The sequence below is a fragment of the Mytilus edulis genome, chromosome 13, assembly GCF_963676685.1.
Source record: "Mytilus edulis chromosome 13, xbMytEdul2.2, whole genome shotgun sequence".
NCBI lineage: Eukaryota > Metazoa > Mollusca > Bivalvia > Mytilida > Mytilidae > Mytilus > Mytilus edulis.
The window spans coordinates 8,206,444-8,223,981 of NC_092356.1; the positions used below are offsets into that span (position 1 = coordinate 8,206,444).

The window sequence follows — 17,538 nt, forward strand, 5'->3', positions numbered from 1 at the left end:
CATGGTGGAAGGCCGTACGCTTGTCTATAATTTCTTTAATCTACTTCAATTGAACACTGGTTGATTGTCTCATTGTCGTTGATATTATTTTCAAATATTCTTTTTAATGTAACATGTTAGAAATGGAAATGTAAATTATCAGCGTAGTGATTTTGCTCGTATTGATTTAAACAAAGGAAAATGAAAATTATAGGTTGAGGTGGATTGCCTTGTAATTTATATGCATATTGAATAAATCTATCAAAGTTATGTAAACATGTTTGAAATACTTGAAAGATATCAATCAAATTATCAGTGTTACATTAAAATACATTATTCATCTTTGTTTAGATATTTCAGACCATGAAACTTGTCAAGAGAGATCTGAAACCAATAGCATACATCAAAACGACAATGATCAAGAAATGATAGATCCAGACATCAAATAGATTATGGAAACCACCACCAATCACGAAAGATAATAATCTAATTACGATCCTAAATTGTAAGAGTTGACAAATATGATTGTATAAAAAATGTTATTTCCCATCACCATCGAACAAAGAAAAAACATGGGTAAAATGTGTTTGAAAAATTACAATGATATTTAAAGGTTTTTTCAAGTAAATATTTTATTAACATATTTCATTCTTAAGCTTCATGATTAAAAATATTCTAGAGTATCAAACATTTGCCATTTAGGACTGCTTCTGTGGTAAATCTTCTGATTATATAAACAAATGCCAGTGAATAAAATAGAAAAAAAATTACTTTACAATAATCTACCAATGGAAACGTTGTCCAAATAAATTTTTGTTTTATGGAATCTGTCTTCGTAAATTTTTCTGCTCTTATGTTGAAATGTATTTCAAATTTAACCAAAAGTCATTTCTTCTCTGCTGTGATTAAGTTCTGGAACATTTTGCTTTAAAAAGATATTTTTACCAATGCTCGTTCTTTAAAATATCCTTTTGTCTTATGCAGCAATGGGACATTCGTTTGGGTATTTTAGTTTGTTATGTATATTAAAAACCTAACACGCACCATAATTGTAATTGAACGCTAGGTCGTAATAAAAGTATGATTTGTTCAATCAATGTTAATCAGAACAAACTTTTGCACGGATGAGTTCACGGAATTAGCCAATCACATATTACATTGTTAAAGAGAAATGTTCCTATTTAATATTTCCTCAGTTAAGTGAAATCTTATGTAATTTTATGCATACGACCTACGAATAGTACTTTTAAAAGAAATCCTTTGTGAAATATAGTTATAAGTTAAAGAAACTCTTTAGATGTTTAATGCATTCGAACCCCGTAGTATATTAATTCAATAATTCACATGTCTATTTAAAGAGATGTACGCATGCACCAATATTGCCAATTATAACTTGTGATTTAAAGGCATTGAAACAAATCAACAGAAAGAATTACAATTGACAAGTTTATTAAGTAATTATGTTCATATATATGATGACATTATACAGTGGACTTATATTAGTAATGAAAACGTTCATATTAGTTTTCGTTTGTTTTTGTTTATCTACAGCTGCAGGTAAAATATTTTAAATAACTCTATTAATTTTATTTATGTTGCATGAGATATAAGCTTTGTTTTTTTTCTTTTTCTCTTAATCTTGCAACATACTTATAACCATTTATTTTGTGTATAGGAGCAACCAGAATTGAACTGATAACTTTTTTCAAAACTATTTTGAGGCTTGAAATATAATTATCCAGAATTGCTCCCCCCAAAAAATGCCTCGGAAGAGGCACTATTAATACTACGATAACCCTAAAATGATAGGGTTATCATAGTATTAATAGTGCGTTTTCCGAGGCAATTTATTTCTGTGACCAATTCTGGATAATTATATTTTACGACTCGGAATGAATATCAACAAAACCCCAACAGACGACAATCGTGTTTAGTTTAGCGATTTTGTAATGATTTTGCTCATGCAGTGGTCATTCCCAAACGATTAATTCTCTTTAAATACAAGTAAATAAAAGCTAATTAAATATTTTAACGTTAACACATTTACTTTTGAAATTGTTGAATGAAGTATAACATGTTTTTCATGGTTGGGATTATGATTGAAACGTCGTTAAAAAATTTTTTTTAAATAACACGGAAGATCAAGGTCCTAATGACTAACAAAAGAGGGACGAAAGATACCAAAGGGACAGTCAAACTCATAAATCTAAAACAAACTGACAACGCCATGGCTAAAAATAAAAAAAGACAAACAGAAAAACAATAGTACACACGACACAACATAGAAAACTAAAGAATAAACAACACGAACCCCACCAAAAACTAGGGGTGATCTCAGGTGCTCCGGAAGGGTAAGCAGATCCTGCTCCACATGTGGCACCCGTCGTGTTGCTTAAGTGATTACAAATCCGGTAAATAGTCTAATTCGGTAGGTCATATTCATGAAAGGGAAGGGGATTGTAGTTACGACGTAAGGAACATATCCGATATCATTTGTGAAACGGTTATTCCATAACGGTCAACCAACTCGTGATGGCGTCCGTAAAATTTACGAAGGGATGATTTCAACTTCACCATTTGGAACTCTTGGTTTAATAGCTTCCTTGTGAGCAGCAAACCTCTATCAAGAAAATCATGATAGGAAATGCAAGCACGGGAATATCGTATCAATTGGGAGATATATACCCCGTATGCAGGTGCTGCTGGAATGTTGCTACTTAGAAATGGAAAGTTCACAATTGGAAAGCTGAAATCATCTCTTTTGTCGTAAAGTTTTGTTTTCAACCGACCCTCATTGTCAATTTCTAGATGTAAGTCAAGATATGAAGCCGACTTAACTGTATCTGTAGTATCCTTTATCTCTAGTTCGATTGGATAGATGCGTTCCACATAGTCACCAAATTTTGAATTGTTTAGTGAAAGAACATCATCTATATAGCGGAAAGTAGAGTTAAAGGATGTTGCTAACTTCTTATCTTTCTTCCTAAGAAGTTCCTGCATGAAGTCAGCCTCATAATAATAAAGAAACAAGTCGGCGAGTAGAGGGGCACAGTTTGTTCCCATTGGAATGCCGACAGTCTGTTGAAAAACACGTCCTCCGAACGTAACAAATATGTTGTCAATCAAGAAATCAAGCATCTTGATAATATCAGTTTCAGAGAATTTTTTGTTTGAATCAGAGTGATTCTTTACAAAGTAGGATTTATCCCTCCCTAAGACAAGATACTTGTATCTACGTTGGCCATTCTTTTTTATGAAGCAAAGTAATATCAACTCTTTCAATTTGTCTTTTAGTTTGGAATGTGGAATACTTGTGTACAGGGTAGAAAAGTCAAATGTTTTAATACTGTTACAAGATGAAAGAGAGTTAGATTGTATGTAACAAGAGTAGAGTTGATTAATCAGCTGTCTTGGTATATAATTGGCGAACCATGTATAAGAAAATTTTACTGAAAACTGGTATACAGTAATATCATTGGTGTCAATAATACATTATTGTTATAAGCCCAACTTGTTCGTGCTGCCATGGAACTCTTTTTGGCCTAAAATTATCTCAGTATGTTGGTCAAATTATTATGTTTAATTAGCGACATTAGCAATAGTTCTGATGCATATGTAAGGAACAGCTTTTTTCATTCGCTAACATTTACCGTTAAATTCACAATTGGTATGTCTTGAGCCGCCAATTTCAAATGTTGGAATCATAAATGTTCGAATAATTCAATAACAATCGAAAATGTAATATGAATTTGGTCAGAACTGAAATTCAAGCTGTTAAACCTACAAAACAAATCATAGTATTTAAAAGAAAAGATATTAAGAATAAGATAAGAAAAACAATGTTGATAAATAAAGGCAACAGTAGTATACCGCTGTTCAAAACTCATAAATCCATGGACAAAAAACAAAATCGGGATAACAAACTAAAACCGAGGGAAACGCATTAAATATAAGAGGAGAACAACGACATAACACTAAAATGTAACACACATAGACAAAATCCCACGAGAATAACAAATATAACATATATATATAACATCAAAACAAAATACATGAATTTGGGATAGACAAGTACCGTGACACGTCTTATCGCAATGTGAATTTACACTCACAAATAAGAGAAAGCAAACGACACAACGTTATAATGTAATACACACAGAAACGAACTATAATATAACAATGACCATAACATAAGATGAAATATATAGCACAAGCTCTAAAAAACTTTTGAACAAACATAAAAGCACATACTGTATTACAAAGCTGAATCTAAAATACAAGGCATGCAATAAAAAATTAAGAAACAAACATTGTTTACATATATAAAAGTGTATGGAATTAAGATTAAGTATAACTTGTGTTTGGTAAATATCGAATTTATTCCGAACTGAAAATTCTAGCTTTTCTAACCTAATAATTAAATCCTTATATGTGAAAGCAGTTTTCCAATCTTCAAAGAAACTGGCATTCTGTAAGGTCAATATATAACCGAGGTTGCTGTATAAATTTATGAAAATCCAAGTTAATTTGAAAAATGTATAAATACATTTTAAAGACGACTATCGATTTTAGTCGTAACGAACTTTTTTACTTCCAAAAAATACAAACCACCAAACAACCTGGCATTCTGTAAGATCAATGTATGATTTTGATATCTGTCAAGTTTTACGAACATCAAAGTTGATATAAAAAAGATATAGAAATAATTAAAGACGACTATCTGAATTTAATCAAAACTAAAAATTCTAGCTTTTTTACCTATTAATTAAATCCTTAATTTGATAGCAATGAACAAAACTACCAAATGACTTGGAATTTTGTAATATTAATGTATAATTGAGTTTAATGGACCGATATACAGACCAGTCGATACTACATTAAAAGGTAAAGACTTTTCAAAGTCTAGACAGATCGAGGCAGGTTTAACTGGTCACGACATGTCAAGCCTGGTCAAGACTGAGTCAAGACTGGTCGAGATAGGTCGATTCTGAATCGTGACTTTTCAAGCATTTGTCGAGAATATTTCAGACAAAACTAAGATTATCAAATACTTAATAAGTCTGTCTCAGTATTCAATAATCTTGGTATTGTCTGAAATTGTCTCGAAAAAATGCTTGACAAGTCACGGGTGCCACATATGGAGCTTGATCTGCTTACCCTTCTGAGATCACCCCCGGTTTGTTTGGGGGTTTTTTTTGGGGGGGGAGGGGGTTCGTGTTTCTTAGTCTTTAGTTTTCTATGTTGTGTCTTCTGTACTATTATTTGTCTGTTTGTTGTTTTATTTTTAACCATGGCGTTGTCAGTTTATTTTCAATCTTTGAGTTTGACTGTCTCTTTGGTATCTTTCGTCCCTCTTTTACAGAAAACATGAAACATCTTCAGTTTTGTACTTACATTCCTTGAACAGTATCTAAAACTGATAGTCAGTAAAATATCGCTCATAGTATTGGTTTATATATTGATTACATTATCAGTACATTAAGGTGGTACCCAACACTTTCACTAAAATTAATTTGGCTCGTTTAATTTTCATAAAATTTTTACAAAGTTTTTACTTTGACCCTTAAACAAGTATTATAAAAATTTCAAAATTTTTGAACCAACCGTTTTGTCAGAAAAATTATACTGGTTATATATATAGCAGTTTAACAAACAACAACTTTGATCATTGAGAAGCTTAATATTCCCTTTACAACACAACGTAATTATAACGTTTAGCTGATTTTACAGAGTTATCTCCCTGTAGTGTTAGGTACCACCTTAAACAAAATGTTAATTTACAAACGTATAAGTTATTGTAGGTAGATCATACATGTAGGATAATTGATAATGTTCGATAAGGTTTAATTAATATCTTAGGCCTTAATAAGTCTACTTTGATATTGAATTTATTAATGGGATCTACATCATTTGCAATGTGCATTCTTCTCTAGCTAAAATTTGTACTTATCTATTTCAAAATTCATTCATCAGGTTTTTTTTAAGGGAGTTCGCTTCTCAGTTTCAAAGTTATTAACTTTTCAAAACACAAGTTTATATTGATAGGAAATTAATAAAGAAATCCAAAGAGCAAAAAAAATATATAGGTCACCGTGCTTGTTTTCGAGATATGAGCCGTTGAAATTTTGGCGGGAAAATATTCTCTCTTGACTTTTCATAGCTTTATCATTGACAAGTTGAAGTTCTCAAAAACTGTTAAAAAGTAATTAAAATTTTATAAGACTCTTACAGATGGCTAATCCTTATACAAGTAAAAGATTTTCAAAAAGAAAAATGGGAGTCACCGGGCAAATTTTTTCAAGGCATTCAAATGGATGAAACCAGAGGATTCCGAAAATCTTACAAAAATTCCAAAACATGACAAGCCAGCTTCCTTAAGTAAAAATCATTTAAAAAATAATGATAAAACTAAATAATCTAAAAAAAAAAAAATTACTATCGTTCCAACATCACATACTTAATTTTTTTAATGAAGAATATGTTATTTTTGTTCTATCCAAACATTCTTTCGTTTATTTATCACCTGATTAAATATTATATAACCTACTCGTTCGCCCGCATTTCATTTCTGCTTGTTCCATAAAAGTACTATCATATACAATTTTAGACATTCAAAACTTAATTTCGAAGGTATCTTTAATAATATTCTCTTGTCTTCATTTATAATAATTGGAGATAAACAACAATACTTATGATTGTTTTCTTTTGCTTTCATCTGATGGAAAAAAGTAAAATCACAAAAATACTGAACTTAGAGGAAAATTCGGAAAATCAATAATCACATGGCAAAATTAAATAACAAAACGCATCAAAAACGAACTGTCGTATTCCTGACTTGGTACAGGCATTTTCAAATGTAGAAAATGGAAATGACCTAACAGGAGTGTACACTTTGTTAGCGCAGTTTCTTTCCATAATTCATCTACAATGAAAAATTCATACATGTATAAAACATTTTATAGCGAAAAGAAAACACATTTTTTTTAATGGAATAATTACTCTTTCAACAAAAAAACTTCCGACTTAATGTTCATAACGTATTTTAATCGTTATTCTTATAGTTTTAACCTGTTATCGGAAGTGCTTTCCTTTCAGTTTCGGTGTCTTACTTTATCATGTCTCAAGAGTAAGTATTTCAATTCGATCTCCGACGTTACTAAAGCACACATAAATGAAGACAATGTTATGCTAGCGTTTGTCTGCAGGACCCATTAGCAAGGATTTGTGCAACGATAAGCCACTGTTATCTCTCAGAAAACATATGTCTTTTGAATCTTTTGTTGCTGCTGCAATTGTCTGTAGATGAAAATGACTAAAGACATGTTTAGACCTTATTACACTCAAACTAACAAACCAAATTATGTGGGCCGAAAATTCAAAAAATAAAAAATGTAAACAACAATAATGTAAAATTCGTTCATGCTTTTTTGAGAATCCTAGGGTAGTTTCAAAAGCAGTATTTAAACATGATTATGACACAATAATTATTAATGCCATAAATTTAAAAAAAAAAAATAGGCATTTTTTTCATTTGCACGGTTCCTTATTTTTGTGCTGATTCGTTGTAAAAAAAATCATCCATCAATCAATAAATCTTTTTTCTGCAAATCGACAGTGTTTATATAAAAACAACATGCCATAGTTTATGACCTTAAAACCTGATTTTTTTACAAACATTTCAGAAGTGGCAATATAATAAACAATAAAGACAACAGTGGTATACCGCTGTTAAATAGTCATAAACAATGAAGACTTTCCTATTTGCTTAATCTTTTTACCATGCATGACCAACATCATTTAACTTTTTCAACTGTTTACAATACAAGTATCCACTGTCAAGTGAAAAATGTCTATCCATAGATAATATAACGACGTATGTAGTCATAACATCTAGACAGTGTACAATCAAATTAAAGGTCTACCACTTCTGGTCATTTATATGCAATACTTTCTATAAAAGAGCCGTCTAACAGATTTTTGAATAAGTAGTAGGTACACAAATTAGATCGTGATATTCTGTCATCGTTTACCTATTTGTCTCTCTCTCTCTGTTGGTTTAAAGAAGATAGACAAACCTTACATATTTCCCCTATACTCTTGTGTGGTCAAGGTTGAATCCAATTGTCACTGTTGTTTCAAGGAAGAAATTTTTTGTAAAAGTTTACGCACTAAAACAGATGAAAAATGACAACAGACAACGAGTTACAAGAGATGCTGGAGACTTGATGATCATGCAATAATACAATAGCTGAAGTTTGCTGTTGTATATTTCAAGGTAAATGGTTTGATCCGCTGATATTTGGAAGTAAATGATTTAATCCACTGATTGGTTTTTCAAAAGAGAGAGTGTTTCTCGGCTGCATTTTCATTGTTGGATCATTAAAACTGGATTCTGAAAATATAAATTCTTTTCTTAAAGAAGCATTTATATCTACTGGACTCCCATCGTACTTATTCTTGGTTTATATATGCAAAGAATATTTGACCCAATCAAAACCTTTTAGATAAGTGACTAATTGTATGGAATAAAAATAAAGTCTTTGTAGCCCTTATTTCAAAATGAATTTATAGATAAATTTAAAATCATTTTTGAAAAAAAAGAATGTATACAAAATACCATTTTAATCAAAAACATTCATTTCTAAAAAAAAAAAAACCCGAAGAAAATAGTATGTATTTGGTTTCCAATTGATCACAAATTTTATACAGGTTGTATAGGTAACTTAAAACAGGATAAAGAAGATCCTTGTATGCAAAGGGAATTAACCGTTAATGTTCAAATTTGATTACCATGCCTTTGTTTTCTGTATGGTCGTTCAATAACCTCAATATTTCATTTTGAGTTGCAGCTAATATTTTATAATTCCTTTAATTTTTTTGAAACTATGTATTTATAATAATAAAAAATCACTGTCCAAAAATGGATTGTTTTGTTTTTTGTTTCAAAGGTTTTTGCAAAACGAATTTGATACACTAAATATTTTTTATGACAATAATATGCCTCAGTTTTTTTGTTTTTTCTTTACAAAATAAGCACACAAATAGCCACAATGACAAGATTGCGTTGTATTTAATGTTAAATGTTAAATCGACTTTGCTTTTTTGTTATTGAAAGGTAGGTTGTTGTCCGTATATTTTAAAACCAAGGATTCTAATTGCAAGATATAAAAAGCATGGTTTCTGATTTCAAGATACAAAAAGCAAGTATTCTGATCGCAAAATATAAATAAAGGCAACAGTAGTTTACCGCTGTTCGAAAGTCATAAATTGATCGAGAAAACAAGTCCGGGTTTCAAAATAAAACTGAGGTAAACACATTAACTAAAAAAGGAAAACAACGAAACAACAGAAACACTTGAGTGCAACAAAAAACCAAAACGATAATACAATACACACAGAAACAAACTATAAGATACCAACTGTCATTTTCCTGCACTGTATATAAAGCGATGATTGTGCACACTTGTTACATTTGCTTATTAAGTTTGGGACACAAATGTTTATTCAAAAGTAGCAGGTGGTTCTAATTGTACGTAAACTATTTTGACTTCACAAAACTGTTTTGACATTTTGTTAAACTAAAAAAAAAAATATCTTTCTGTTATATTGAAAAAAAGTTTCAAAATATGTACTAAGTTATCTAATAATATTTCTATTGATAGTTGAACTGTGAAGGCTGATATTGCTTCTTGGCTATATATGGACCACATATAAAAGTTATATGAATACATGTATTAAAATAGTTTTAATTTTACTGTGAAATTAAAATAAATGGTTTTCATGTAGAACACCCACAGCTTCTACACTATACTTGTTTTTATCAATTCAGTTTGTCTCATAAACATACAGATAAGTAAATTGTTGTTAATCTCAATATACATGTTTGATTCACATATACACCGGCAAGTTCATTTTTCGTGTTTGCTGATTTATAAACTAAAGATTTGGCGAGACTAAGTTTAAATCGCTGTCACAAATTCAATTAAAATTAAAACAATGATTCAAATTAGTAAGTTTTACATTTTATAACAATTACTTGAAGTAATATTTTTTTATGCCTTTTTTATTACAAACACCTGTTTAAAAGAAGACAATAGAAATAAACTATATATGGCATACGATTAAAGGATTACTCAAGTTGTCAATATTTGCATAATTGGACATTCAACAACTATCTAACATATTCCAAATACCAGTTTGTCGGTTTAAAGTACTGTATCTATATATAGGGCAATTTTGTATGACATATTTTTATTGATATTTCTTTAGTATTATTATGTACTTTTGTTAAGTATCTATAAACGTATCATTTTTGTATTTGGATTACGTATTTCTATTGATTTCAGGCATAAGAGTTCGATATCAAATCAGAACAGTGGACTCTAAACCTTTAGGTTTCTTTGATTTTAACGTCATAACTGATTATGTAACGGACCTTGCAAAGTATGGACGCAACAAAACTGAAACATTAGTCTTCGAAGTAAAAATATGTTTACAAGCTAAGCTATTCATGTCCAATTCGGAAATCATGTCTGATTCAACTTTAAGGTACGAAGTTCTAATTGGGGGATGGGGAAATGCAATATCAGCAATCCGACGATCGGATGGTATTGAAACCAATGACGTTAGCGAGAAGTTTAATACCGTAGGACTTTTAGACTGCAATCAATACCGACTATTGTGGGCAAGCTGGGAAGACGGAATTATAAAGTTCGGTACAGGGGGAATAATTGGTGACAACTTGCAATGCAGTTGGACCGACCCGAACCCCTTTGAAGTTAGATCTGCAGGAATCTACTCGAGAAATAATGATGGAGAGTGGATAATTGAGATCGATGGTAAGTACATCACTCTAAAAGACATCTTTCGAGTTCGATTCATTTCCGTCAAAAACTTTGGTTTTAGTGAACATCATTCCTACGTTTAGGGCAAACTGAATTCTCACAGTTGACAATCAGCACTGCTGTCATAAGGGAATTCTGATTAAGTACCTACAGAAAAACTTTATATCTAGTGTATCCTGCTTAATGAAGCTAAGACGCTCGATGAACATTAATAGTGCAGGGATACATGCGATCCCCTCTATCTGGTAAATGAAGCCATAAAGGCGCGCATCATTGACTATTTTTTCCGGTGACGGACAAACTCGAAAGTGGTCTATTGACTTGTAGTTAAATATATCGACATAATATGGTCTCATATGCTAAAGAATCTTGCACAGTTATATTTTGGAAAGTCACTAAGTCTTGTATACCAAATATACAGTACAAAATCGGGAACTTCAGATAGTAGCAATTTGAAATTGGTATAAATTGTTGGTTTAGCAATCAGCTTAATTGATATTTAAACAATTATCACATTTGATCAGAAAGAGATGTTTCACGACGTTATCAATGTACATATAATAGAAAAGAAACACCTGCACTTAATTCCATTCACAAAAAGCACATCAAAAAAGGGAAAACTAAATTGTATAAAAAGACATAAGAATACATAACAGTCCATCTCTCATGTCATTCCAAACTATAATTTTACATAACACAAATTATGCACAATTAACGCAAATCGAATCAAGGTCAGGAAAATGAGAAAATTTATTACACAGTTAGTTACAATTTCGAGGCGACATTAAACATTATTTGTATATCTACTGAATACGTTACTGTATATATACATATGTACATATATTCAAAAATATGTGGTTCTGAGCATAAATTATATGTAAATAATACAATAAAATAGATAAGGAAATGAAGTCATATGTTGTCATATCTATATGCATAGGACGTTTTCTACTTAATTTTTTTCTTTGTTCTTTCTCTTTCAACCAAAGAGTGTGAGAAATTAGAAAAAAAAAGACTCATCTCTTATTTTTTTTACTTTGAATTTAAGTACACAAGAAGTCACTGTTTCACAAACGTCAATTGAAAATAAAATCCTTTATTTATTTTTGAATTGAATAGTTGCAGATGAATCAACTGGATTTTTCAGTAACTGCAATAAGAATGACAACAAAGCAAGTTTGGTGAATCTTGATGTAGTCTTCACAGGGAAAATCCAATGTATCGCTATTTGTGCGAAGATAGCAGAGTGCGTAGGAATTAATTACCGCTCTCAAATTTCAAGGTAGTATACATATAAGACAAATATCAACAATAAATATATATATGTCGAATCATTTGTCTCTGTATTGAGTAGTTATCCACGATACCAGGATTATAATTTAGTACGCCAGAAAATGGTCGACACCTGTAAAATTGAATAAAATATTATTGAAAAAAATGTTCATTTAAGGTTACATATAATACAATGATCTCTAAAAAAGTGGTCGATTTAAGGTTTCATCTAAATGTCTAATATAATCATCTTTATAATTAAATATCAAAGGTACCAGGATTATAGTTGAGTACGCCAGACGCGCGTTTAGTCTACATAAGACTCATCAGTGAGTGCATGGATTTCTCAAAATCATCAATATATATATGTATAGCTCTTTGCCTTATTGAAATAATTTACATGAAGCCCTTAAAACGAATTTATCAAATCCTTATTCTTTTCCACTGCAAGACCACCGTAATCTAAAGCACAGATCTCGAAGGTTTTTGATTATGTTAAACATTTGGTTGAAAACAAAATATTCCAAGGAGTTTAACCTCTATAAAATTTTTTTATACAAGAACATAACATGAAGATGGGCTTTTAAAGAGGGGTGAATAAGATTCCACAATAATTTTAGACTAAGTCTCAAAAGACAAGTTTTCCCCCACCAAGTTATATGAACATAAATGACAGTGCGACACTATCTACTTCAGAACAAAAGCCAATAGTTCATTCTACTCTGTACGTAAATGGACATTATCCATACAAATAAGCTCTAAAGTTCCCCGATTTTTTTTTAAGAAAAACATAAAACGTTATGATTTTAAAATACCCAGGAACATTGGAATTATCAACGATGAAATCACTGCTAATTTTTAAATAAACAGAGCTGTGGTTCACACGCCAGTTAAACAGTAATCTTACAATAGAAACAAGACATTGCAATGACACCAGAAGGTTAATATAATGTATGTTTGTTTGATTTTCATTGACTTACAAATGTCCCTAAAATCTCTTTTTATACTATTTTTGATAATAATTTTCAAACGAGTTTTGTTAACGAGTGTGTTACATTTTAGTGTTGTGTCGTTGTTCTTCTCTTATATTTAATGCGTTTCCCTCGGTTTTAGTTTGTTACCCCGATTTTGTTTTTTGTCCATCGATTTATGAGTTTTGAACAGCTGTATACTGCTGTTGCCTTTATTCCCAAATACTGTGATGAGATATATTCTACCAGTGGTGTTAAGCAGATTTGGATTCTCAAAAATTCGAAAGATCTACTGCTTAATCTTCGATCACAATCTTTGCAATTTTGCAGCAACATAAAGACTTTTGATTGTTCTACCCTTTACACTACTATTCCCCATGCTCAGTTGAAAGATCGACTCTCATTAAACAGAGTTTTTTTCTATAAAAATGGGATTCATAGATACAAATTTATTGTTTTGGGTTACAATAATTCATATTTTGTGAATAACCACACTGAATCTACCAGAAAATATACTGAAGATGATATTATCAAAATGCTGGACTTTTTTATCAACAATATATTTGTTGAGTTTGGAGGATTCATATTTCAACAGACAATCGGTATTCCAATGGGTATTAATTATGCACCTCTACTAGCCGATTTGTTTTTGTACTCGTATGAAGCAGAATTCATTCAAACCCTTCTAAAAGACAAATAAAAAAAGCACCTTGCGAAATTCATTATTTTCACTTTCCGATATATTGATGATGTCCTAACACTGAATAATCCATATTTCAGCCAATACTTGCATCTCATATATCCCAGTGAACTTGAAATTAAGGATACTACTGATACTAGAAGGACTGCTTCATACCTTGATGTTTTCCTCAATATTGACACAGATGGACGACTTCACACGAAAATCTATGATAAACGGGACGATTTCAACTTCCAAATTGTCAATTTCCCATTTCTCAACAGTAACATACCCTCTGCCCCTTCGTATGGTGTTTACATATCTCAATTAATACGTTATTCTCGTGCATGTTAACACTATACGGACTTCATCTACAGAAGTGTGCTCCTAACGCAGAAACTGCTCCAACACAGTTATGGGGAGGACAGATTAAAAATGACACTCCGTAAATTTTACGGACACCATCACGAATTGGTTGATCCATACGATGTATATTTGTCCAAACTAACTATGGACATTTTCACCGTGTGTTAGATTGTGGTTTGTTATTACGTCGTCTGATCTTTTTATTACCGAACGTGACTTATTCCCGAATGTGACTGTTTTGCTGAGTGTGGATTCGTATTGCTTAAAGACGTGGCACGTTACTTTTCCATCCCAAATTAATTAATCGTTGGGTTTTGATGTTGTGTTTGTTGTTGTCATCCGATTTTGTCAAATGTCTTAACGTTTGTAGTTGAAAATCGTATTTTTTCTGTTGTATTCCTGTGTTGTGTTGGGGATAACTACTCATCCAGTCCATTAGGTAGATTTAATTTTGGATCAACGAAATTTACACGATATATTTGGATTGCAGTTTGATCAGAAGAAACACCCACAAAGCTAGATAATACAATTAATTATCTAATTACTACTACAATTGAATATTAATTAGTATAATAATTTTCACTGTTATTAATATCAATTAGATAAGTCATACAAATGTAATCTTAAATTTCATCCAAATTCTTTCTTAATTTTCGGAACACGTTTAGAAATTTAAATGTGACGTCACTTTGGGCGTTGCATTGACTATGGCTTACAGGGCTGTGATTTTATATTGTATTCGTTTTTATTCTATAGCTAGTTACCACTTCGGTTTAATCATGTATATCTATTATATAGTCAATTTATAAAATTTACTGTTTGCAAAACTATGTATTATTCTTGATAATAATGATGTTTTTGTTCCAGGCGGATAACCCTGGCCTCACAACTTTTTGGAACTGTTGGTCCTCGGCAACCTTCAACTTTGTAGTTGTAATGGCTTTTAAACTTTTTACATCTGAGCATAGTTTTGTGTGGACGTAGCGCGTGTCTGGCGTATCAAAATATTTTTTAACCTGTCACCTTTTGATGGCTATGCTTCGTTATTTTCTCCCATTTATCTGTTTATTTATTGTAACCCTGTCGTGTAATGTTGTCATTTTAATGTTATAATTAACACTGCCATTAAAGCGGGAGGTTTGGCATTCAACAAAACCAGGTTCAGCCCACCATTTTGTTCATAAAATGCCCTGTACCAAGTCAGGAAAATGGCTATTGTTACATTATAGTTCGTTTCTGTGTGTGTTACATTTCGGTGTTGTGTCTCTGTTGTGCCGTAGTTCTCTAATATTTGACACGTTTCCCTCAGTTTTAGTTTGTAACCCGGATTTGTTTTTTCTCTATCGATTTATGAATTTTGAACAGCGGTATACTACTGTTGTCTTTATTTGTATGTTTAATCTTTTATGATTTTCTAACTATAGGATGCTATTTCTTTGCAGGTGTGAATTGTTGTCGTTTGACCCCGGTCTTGTTACTGCAATCCCACAGTCTTTATCGCCTGGATGGACCTATTACACTAAATGTTTCAGGCAGAAGGAAGTATGCATTGGATGTTTCTTCTGAGACTTGATACTAAAACAATAGATAACCAGACACTTAGGACGGATTGGAAAATATTTTCTTTTTTTTTATTTATAAAATTTTCAACATAAGGACTATATTGCACATATAGTATTATTATTGAAAAATGTGTTGTTGTCAATGCTAGATGTATCTGTAAAACAACGAAATGTGTGATAAGTATTACATAAAGAGTACGCTTATTCCTCAGTCGGTTCGTCCATCCGTTCGTTCGTGCGTCTGTCCCTCCAAATGTTTTTCTGTTCGGCATTGCCTAACCCTTGCACACTGACGTAGTACGTGTTTCAATAAATAATAGCATTAAATAGCATACCAGTATAAACTTATTCTAGGGAAGAAATAAAAGGTAAGGAGAGAAAAATCATTATATTTTTCTTATTTTGCATAAAAGGGACGAAAAATACTAAGGGGACTTTCAAAACTCAAAAGTGGAGAAAAAATTACATTGAATAGATATATAAACTCCAATTAAAAGAAAGAATAATGAAAGTAGAATAGTCCTGAAGTTTTATAGAATATTTCATCACACAAGACAACACTACAGATAAATCGAAAAATCAATAAAAATAACTATAGCTTTGAATCTATTACGGCCTTGTGGAATATTTAACGCACAACTAATGATTTAAGGTTCCTCCCAACAACACCGCATGCATATTTTTTTTTGGAATTGGTTGCTGAATTGCACATTTTGAAGATGAACACGGTTTCATATATATGGTTCAACGATTATAACATTTAGTTCTGCTTTAAATGATTCCTATTATATTTCCACTCTCTATCAGTTGATCTTTGCAGACACCGCTTGGTACTTTACATATATACTGACATGCAACATACAGATGATTGCTTGTTGTAATGGATTCACTGAACCTTTAAGAATGCTCGCTGCTACTATGTTTTAAAATAACAAGCTTTTTAAAAGACTGTTGTAATTTAATATAGGATTAAAGAAAATAAAAATGCAGAATAAAAATAAGGTTCTGTGTGCTTGTTTTCGAGATATAAGCCATTGAAATTTTGGCTGGAAATAATTCTCTCTTAACTTTTCATAAGTTTAAAAAAGCGACGAAAAATACCAGAGGAAAAGTAAAACCCATACATCGAAAATAAACTGACAACGCCATGGCTAAAAATGTAAAAGACAAATAGACAAATAAAAGTACACAGAAACAACATAGAAAAAATAAAGACTGAGCAACACGAACACATCCAAAATCTGGAAGTGATCTCAAGTTTTGTTTTAAACATTTTTATTTAAAGTGGATTGGGAAACAAGTTATTGCAACTTTCGCGGGTGCGAGTGTTGCCTTTCCGCGGCATTAGCCTACTCTTTTCGAAATCTACAAGGGTGTTTTTTTTTACCTACAAGAGATATGGCTCTCCCTTAACACGTGTCACCATTTATAGTCCCCTTCCGACGGACTATAATCGTTTCCTCAAGACCATACTCGCAAATTGTGTCAAAAGAGAGCCTAAAATTCAGTTCCTGAAAATTTCTCCCCGGAACTGGCATCGAATCAGGAACCCTTGCGTTAGTCTGATGCTTTAACCACTACACCATCTCAAGTGCTCCGGAAGGGTAAGCAGATCCTGCTCCACATGCGGCATTAACATTCAATTTGGTGAAATTTCTCATAAAAAAATAATGAAAAATAACAAGGATTTTAAGAGATTTTCTAAAATAACATTTAAACTATATGTTATAAAATTCTGAAAAGAAAAGTAGGAATTAATGGGCCAAAAAGTGGCACTACATGGATAACAACAGAGGATTCATAATATCTGGCAGAGTTCTAAAACAAGAGAAGCGAACATAGTTAATTGATTGTACCTAGCGGAG

The 17,538-nt window shown here is 31.5% G+C and overlaps 1 protein-coding gene across 1 annotated transcript; it reads left to right on the forward strand.

The window, feature by feature from the left end:
- The first annotated feature begins 1,415 nt into the window (after window positions 1-1,415).
- Window positions 1,416-16,672, forward strand: LOC139501690 (uncharacterized). The gene is made up of 4 exons (XM_071290838.1): window positions 1,416-1,536; window positions 10,326-10,817; window positions 11,943-12,105; window positions 15,554-16,672. Exons 1-4 carry the CDS (start codon window positions 1,440-1,442, stop codon window positions 15,675-15,677), a joined length of 876 nt encoding a protein of 291 aa, XP_071146939.1. The 5' UTR covers window positions 1,416-1,439; the 3' UTR covers window positions 15,678-16,672.
- Window positions 16,673-17,538: the final 866 nt, after the last annotated feature.

Excerpts from the sequence above, each read along its gene's own strand:
- LOC139501690 (XM_071290838.1), top strand. The coding sequence starts at position 1,440 with ATGTTCATATATATGATGACATTATACAGTGGACTTATATTAGTAATG. Across the intron at positions 10,818-11,942 it reads GTGGATAATTGAGATCGATG|TTGCAGATGAATCAACTGGA; the intron begins GTAAGTACATCA and ends TGAATTGAATAG. Across the intron at positions 12,106-15,553 it reads TACCGCTCTCAAATTTCAAG|GTGTGAATTGTTGTCGTTTG; the intron begins GTAGTATACATA and ends ATTTCTTTGCAG.